The sequence below is a fragment of the Pteropus vampyrus genome, unplaced genomic scaffold, assembly GCF_000151845.1.
Source record: "Pteropus vampyrus isolate Shadow unplaced genomic scaffold, Pvam_2.0 Scaffold232, whole genome shotgun sequence".
Classification (NCBI taxonomy): domain Eukaryota; kingdom Metazoa; phylum Chordata; class Mammalia; order Chiroptera; family Pteropodidae; genus Pteropus; species Pteropus vampyrus.
Genome location: NW_011889013.1, coordinates 141,088 through 149,133, shown reverse-complemented (window position 1 = coordinate 149,133; position 8,046 = coordinate 141,088). Strand labels below are relative to the sequence as shown.

General features: G+C 45.5%; 1 protein-coding gene across 1 annotated transcript in view; it reads right to left on the bottom strand.

Moving 5' to 3' along the window:
- Positions 1–4,763: 4,763 nt before the first annotated feature.
- TMEM71 (transmembrane protein 71) overlaps positions 4,764–8,046 on the bottom strand; it is a 27,349-nt gene continuing 24,066 nt past the window's right edge. Inside the window, exon 11 of the mRNA XM_023519709.1 lies at positions 4,764–5,230. Coding sequence (XP_023375477.1) covers positions 5,113–5,230 — 118 coding nt within the window. The 3' untranslated portion in view covers positions 4,764–5,112. The remainder of the gene's footprint in view (positions 5,231–8,046) is intronic.

The window sequence follows — 8,046 nt, the reverse complement described above, 5'->3', positions numbered from 1 at the left end:
TCTCTCTGTGATTTCAAATGAGGGTGTGGCAGAGTCCGCTAGAGCTTGCCAAAGAACCGTGTGCTTTCCTCTGTTTCCCAGCCCCCGTGTGTAGGTGACTTATCCTTACTGGTGGCAGGTAAGGGAGGAGGTACGTCACTCCCTGACCAGAGGCAGTTAAGCAGGCAGGCTTGGAAGCCACATCCGGCCAAGGGCAAGGTTAGGAGATGAAGGAGGGCTGCCTGGCCCACATCGGGCTTGACATGGGTTTGCCTATTGGGGCAGCATGACAAGAAGTAACCCTTGGCAGGGCTGCGCTGTGGCTTATGGATGAGGCAGATAAAGCATCGCACACAGCAGGTGCTGCGTCACGGCGGCAGCTCTTTGCCTGGTCCCGTGAACAGCTACAGAAGCCTCTGCCGGCCGAAGCCGTAAAGCGAACCAGACAATGTTAGATGATTCTCTTCTGTCGCATCTCATTTGTGTCAAATCTCTGAGGATCTAGACCTGAGAAACTTGAAATGCAAGGAAAAAGGTCGAGAAGTCACAGTTGTTTCTGAAAGGTGGTTCTTTTCATTTAATCTCTTGCCCCATGGAAAACTTTTTCCCGAGTTAATATTTCCAGAGAGAGCGACCCCACCCCTCTTCCGTAACCCTTCTCAGGGGCAGTCACTGGTGGGGGAGCAAGGGCTGTGGAACCACACCGGCCGAGGCTTCACACCCAGGTCACCTGCTTACCCTCTGCGCCCTGGGAAACGTTACTGCCCCTCTCTAAAGTTATCTATAAAATGGTGACTATAGTACCTGCCGTATTAGGGTTCTCCAGAGACCAGAACCAATGGGATATATGACATGTACATACTCACAGTTGAGCCTTGAACAACCTGGGGTTAGGGACGCCGACCACTGGCGAAGTTGAAAATATGACCATAACTTTAGTTGGCCTTCCGCATACATGGATTCCTGACCATGGATCAAAAATACAGTTGACCCTGAACAGCGTGGGTTTGAACTGTGTGCGTTCACCTAAGTGCAGATTTTTAAAATCCTCATTTTTCATCCATCGTGAGAATGTGCCTCTCCATATAAACTTTCGAGTCAGTGTGTCCAAACCCATAGACTGTACAATACCAAGAATGAGCCCTAAGGTAAACTGTGCACTTTAGTGAGTATGATGTATCAATGTAAGTTCATTTTTAGTTTAAAACAAAGAAAGAAAAGAAAAATGTACCATTGTGGTGAGTGACATTGCTCATGGGGGAGGCCATGCATGTCTTGGGACAGAGGGTATATGGGAAATCTCTGTTCCTTCCTCTCGATTTTTGTTATGAACCTAAAACTGCTATAAAAAAAATTAAATTTTTTTAAAAATTGCAGGAAAAAAAAAGTATCCTGGTAATTTTTGAAAGGTGCTAAGGAACTGACTCTTTGAAAATTGGCAAATAAAGGGAAAGACTCGAGCATTCAGCCTTCCTTTCCTGTAAAGGCTGAATCACTGTGTAATCAGATGGCAGATGTTTCTCTCTGCAGACGTATCCCAACACATAAATGCAGAAGACAGGCTCAAATGGGAATGTCATCAATTTTCGACCCCTAATGAATTAAGGATCTAAACATTGAACAGAAATGGCTGCTACCAACACAAAAAGATATTAAGTGCCTGTTGATGAGAACTATGACAGCACCTGTGGAATAGTTCTACCCCAAACACTTAAAACAGCAACCGATGAAGCCTCTGTAATCAACTCGCCCTTGGCAGGAAGTACAGAAGACTGAGGGAAATACTGATATTTACCGCAGGAATGCAGTCAGCAGAAATTCCGGTCGAGGAAACTATAGGACAAAGGATCCAATTTCCACAAGAAACAAACTTCAAAGGTGGAGGGGGGAGTTGGAAGGGGAACCTATGCATTAAAAGAGACTCGAAAGACAAACGGCATATTTTTTTTTAAAAACGGGTAGAGCTACAGTATGATATTTAGGAATAAACACCGGTGATAAACTCCAAAGAGGGGTACAGCAGTGATCACTATAGAAATGGGACAGTGGTTATTCTGAGGGTGTAGCAGGTTCTGTCTTGTCATGTTTGGGTCTCACAAGGGCATCTGCCTTACAATAATTTTTAAATTACACATTTGTTTTACACTGTTTTCCATATTTTTAAATGGCTGTTTCGCCTATTTCACAGAGTGAAAGGAAGCTACCTAAATATGCAGCCTCCTGAGCACAGAAACCTCATGTGTCTTCTTCATCGTCATATCCCCAGGGGCTAGACTAGCTCTTGGCACATGGTAGGGACTGAATACAAATTTACAGAATAATGAATGGACGAATGGATGAATGAGACGGTAGCATCACATACGCACCTAAGGTAATATTCTGATTACTATTATAAACTTCAGCAAGGTCATTCATTCCCAAGGAGTGGAAAATTTATCGCGTGCTACAGACGTTGTCCTCTGTAGCCGTGTTGCCTGCTGCTGCGGCTGCAATGACAAATGGGAGCCTCAGAGGAACCAGGCTGGCCATTGGCAGAGTGATGACATCCAATGACGAATAAGTCTTCCCGGCTCCTCACACGTCAGCAGTCGGGCTCTGTGTGCCTCTGTCCCCTGTGGAGCTTAAGGTGATAATAGCTGCTCTAAGCGGCGGGGCTCGTGGGCATTGATCTGGCTGCAGGAAGCCGCCAACTGACTTGTTCTGAAGTCGCCTTGCGGAGCCACACATGCTTTCACTTGGATTACACCTTCATAGTAACTCGGGGGAGAGTTCACGGACACTGGGTTATGTCGTGCTGCCTGACAGTAGTGCCACAAGCCCAGCAAATTAGAAGACACCCTCATTATCTCACGGTTTCTTTGGATCAGGAGGCCAGACACAACTTAGTTGGGTCCTCCGCAAGGCTACAGACAAGACGTGTTCAGCTTGGGCTCACATCTGAGGGCTCCGCGGGGGAGGCCCTCGCTATGGAGGCACAGGGAACTGAAGTCCACTAACAGCTATGTGAGCTTGGAAGAGGAACCTCCCCCAGTCCTGGCTGACACCTTGATTGCAGCCTTGCAGAGGACCCAGCTCAACTGTGCCCAGAAACTGTAAGGCCATAAATGAGTGCTGTTTTAAGCTGCTAGGCTTGGGCTAACATTGTTAGTCAGAAACAGATGACTAAAGCAGACAGTGTGGGGAGGAGAGTAAAGCCACCCCCTTTCTCCCCCAAAAAGCACATTAGCAATAATTCTCAGAGCAACCCGAAAAGTAGGAATTATTATCTCCATTTTATATGGAAAGCAACTGAGACCCAGAGATTAAGGAACTCCCCCGAATAAATGGAGGAGCAGGATTCGATTTCAGCCGGGTCCTTCTAAAACCCACCCTCTTTTTGTATGTTCACAAAGCTTTAAATGAAGCTTAAAGCTCATGATTGCTTTGTTCACCTTCATGTTAACTTTAAATAGCAGAGTAGAGATAGTCGATCTGCATTTATCCTCCCCAGTCAAGCCTACCTTTTGTACACTAACTCAACGCTGCTGTTGGGGACAGGAACCAACTTTGGGCTGTAAACTCAGTGCAGGTCTCTTAGCATGCTCCAGGTCTGGAAGGGTGCCGGCAGAGAGAAGGGAACCGAGGAGCCCATGTGACAATAAATCACACGGCAGCTGACCTGGACTGACTTCAGTAGTTGCTGTGAGGCCAAGGCCATGGATTGCCCCGCTGTGAAAGGTCCCGCCACCTGCAGAGATGGAGCAGGCTGTCCTTCTTCCTCCAAAGTCAGCTGTTTCTTGAGCAGACAAGGAGCCACGGCATTCACGTACTGAAGATCCAGGTTCAGAATGTTCTGTGGAAACCCTGGAGTTGGGTTTGGCTGGTGGATCTGTCCTACTAAAATTTGACGATTGACTTGAAATAGCAAAATCCGCAGAGGATCAAACTCCAGCCTCTTTGTGAAGGCAGGAGAGCTAAAATATGACCGCGAAACCTGTTGAAATCCAGCTAAGGCCCTACAACAGCCCCTAGCATGCAAACCAACAGTCGTGGAATCGTTTTCCCCCGAGCTTCAGCCACTGGCAGCAACACCTCCAGCCCGAACGCATAAAGCACTTTGAGAAAACACTTGGTTAGAAATTCTAGGTATTCAGGTATAACGGAGGAGCAGAAACTGTGAATACCTAGAAGCGTCTGGGGACAGCGATGACCACATCGTCTTCAAACTCAGTCAACAACTGCTTCGGAAGACCTGTTTAGTATTTAACCCTGTGTAGAGTTCGAAGGGACAAGGTGGGGACATGTGGAGGAACAAACAAGAGTTTCAGTCTTAGAAACATGAAGGAGGCATGGACCGAGGGCACAGGAGCCGAGGAAAGGGGACCCCGAATCAACCCGGGGGACTCGAGAAAAGCTTCTCGAGTGGCAGTGAGAGTTGAGGGGACTCTACAAGACCGAGGGATTTCCACGAGGGACAGGCAGGGGAGGGCAACCCAGTCAAGGGACTAGCATGAGCAAGGACAGGAGGAGGCAGGAAGCATGGCGTGGCCGAAGAAGTCCCAGCGGTTCACCGTGACGGGAAGACTCTGTCTCTCCGAAGCCTCCAGAAAGTGAGCAGTGCTGCCAACGCCTTGATTTTGGCCTTCCGACCTCCAGAATCGGGAAACGGTAAATTTGTGTTGTTTTTAGCCCCTGACGTCTGCTGTCAACCACCAAATATTGAGCCTCTCTTTGGGGAAAAATGATGACCTTTTTTTGATATTATGTTTTAAGGATAAACCGCATTTATTTACTTTTAAGTCGATGTTAGTTATACAAACTTGCTTTCATCACTCAGTTAAAGCAGTTCGGCGAGGGACAGGTCCATGTGGGCAGGCCCAGGAATCTGTGTTGTCATTGCCTCTCCACATAATTCTCTAATGCAAATTAATGTTTGAGAACCGCTGCCTTGGGGAATAGTAGGGCGACCTTTACCCAGGTGGTTTGCTCTCTGCTGCATTTTAGAGTCCTTTCCCTTTCGACTGCTAGCGTTTGCAAGGGAAAGATGAATTAATATTATTTTTAAGAGCATATTACAATTATGAGGGCAAAACCGAGATTTAAAAATATATATATAGCTCAAATTAAACCGTGTTTTCTCAAGGATCCAGCTGCTCACTTCCTTCCAATAAAGCAGCTGTTCCAAGCAGACTGCGAATCGGACAATTTCCGGATATCCAGACTGAAGACATTCATCAGAGGCGCTCCTGAATGGCTGTCAAATTTGGCAAACCTAGATCAGAGGAAGAAAAGAAATGCGTAATTCGGCCACATACACAGGAAGTTCAGTATCTACTCTCAACGGCGCACGCACACGCACACGTGCACACACACGGACAGACTAGCCTGGATAATTATAACTAGGAAAATGGAGCTTCCACTTCCAGTAACTCTTTTTTTTTTTTTGGTCTCAGCCGTTCTCGGTTCTCTCCCTTTCCTGTGATTCTGCCGGTAATGTCAACTTGGTACTTCGTCAACTACCATTTCATATTGTTTTCTCTCTTCACCTCTAGAGCAGACATGCCTAGAGGGTAACAGGTGGCTTTTCCCCATATTTCTACTCCCTAAAGCTTATTAATTCAGCCGTCAACTACATAAACATGCATTCCTGCATGTAAGAGTAGAGAGAACAGACGCTATCCCATGTTGTTGCTTCGACTTCATAAATGTGAGAAATGTAGGCTGCTGATGCTAACACATTATTGGCGGTGTGGGATACTGTGAGGGCCTTCATTTGAACGGGACGCTCAGGCCAGTGGCAAACAATACAGACAGTCCCCAAGCTCGGCAGACTTTAAATTGAACGCAGAAGGCGACAGAATAAGAATTGCATTATGGTGTGAAAAGGGATGGGACCTGAGAAGTGACAGTGCCGAAGAACTGGCACCTAATTTGATCTAACTGTGCAGACAGGTATGGGAGGGCCGCCGCAGTACTGTTTGCGAACTGGATTCAGAGCTCGCCCTGCGCTCTCTTAGATCATCATCCCTGATTGTTGGAATAGACTTATGAGTCATTCTTGACTCTCGATGGTAATAACCATGACTTTGGCTCATTCGCTTCTGGCTATGATTATATGTGAGGGAGAGCGTTGCAAAATATTTACTCTACAGGCACAGAGCTCTTGGCTATCAAGGAAGTCGTTTAAGAAATGATGTGGCAAATACCTTCGATTTAATGAATATTTATGGCGTATCTACTATTTTCAAGGCATTGAGATGGATACAAAAATGAAGTCAATAGTCCTGTTTTCATAGGTCTTAAATGCGAGAGTGTGTGCATATGAGGACTAACAAGTATGTACACGAATAATCAAGGGATCTTATCTGTAAATGAAGCTGTAGATGAGAGTATCTTGGATGGGATTATCATCCTGATTATAAATGGAATTATAGATGGAATTATCTGTCCTGATCTAATTTCTTTTAGGCGGGAACAAACAAGGAGCTCAGACCAGTGCGAGGTGCCCTCGAAGCCACAGGTGACATAACCCCCACAGGTCTGATAATGGCTCTTCCCTTCCCTTCCCATCCCATACTCCCTACCCCCTTAGTCTGACGAAACCTCACTCCTGGTGTTCCCATAGCCTCCGTGGTGACTCTATACATGCAGTTCCCATATTCCATATTGAAATGCTACTTTGCCATGCCCTTTCCACATCTTTCTAATCAGACCCTAAGATCCTGAGGCCTTGGCATTACAACCTGACACTAAGCAACAGTGTCTAACCCTTGGTGGAGACTGTAAGTGTCTGCTGGGCAGGACTGGGCACCCAGTGCAACACAGAATATATAAGTTCTCAATAAAGAATTAGTAGGTTAAATGATGCCACTTTAGAAATCAAACCATCATTCCAAGATATTCATAGTTAATGTACAAAAAAATTACCTGGAGAGGTCGTTGAAAATGAACACCCTCAGAAATTTGGGTTCAGAAGGTCTGGAATCAGGTTCTATAAATCTGTTCTTTAAACAAGCTCCCCAGTTGATTCTAGATTGTTCTGTGCCATACTTTGAGAAACTGCCCTCATTACAGAGCTTCCTAACAAGATGATACTTGTCTTTCCGATTAATTGTATATGTTTATCTTAAAACCCGCCGAGAACCGATTTATACAATTCACACCATCTGACAAACAATGTCTTTACTTCCTAAAGTTGGGTTACAAAATGACTCTATGAGTGGGAATCTTTCGTTCAGATATTATTGGTTAGTCCAGTGGAGACTAGTGCGACGTCTCAGCCCATAAAGCTGTGTCCACGAGCGGACCTGTAGGTAATGCCACGTAGGGCAGAGAGCGACCTGTAGCCGGAGGGAGGGGAGTGGGTATTTTAGAACAGCTTTAAACAAATGTCATTTGTTTACGAGGACTAAGGAATAAGGATTTCTCGGGTGACCTCGGAGGAATAAGGATTTTTCAGGTGACCTCAGGGCCTAATTTTCTAAGTCTTGGGTTAACAAAACTTAGCTATATCAATGCCTGCACCCAGAAACCCAGAGTGCCAGGAAACTAAAGGAAGCATTTCTCAAAGTGTCAGTAAATCAATATTGGCTGGAGTCCTAAACAAAATAAATCTTCACTCAGCCCCATTATGATTTCAGAATTATCACAAAGATTTCATGAATAGAGCAGCGTAGTGTCAAGAACGAAAGCCAGTAAACTAATTTGAATTACAGACCTGTCTCCAAGCTGTGGGAGGTGGCCTCTGGCAGCCATGTTGAAGAGAAGGTAATTAACACAATCCATCTTGCGGTGGATGGTGCTTTGCAGGCTGTTTGAAATTCTGTGAACCTCTCACCCAGATCCCAGTAACCCTTTGAAATACGCTGAACGGTGGCAGTCAAGAGTATAGGGGGTTCGTGAAGTGAGTGAGAGATGGCAGAGAAATCTCAGTTAGGAACTGAGATCATCTCATGGGCAGTTTGCCAGTTGTTTGGGAAACTATAAGATAAAGGCCTCTTCTAATGAGGGATGTTTTAAAGTGCAGTGCTGTGAATCTATAAAAGCCCTTTACAACTATTTAAAAATTAAAAATTCATATCATTTCCT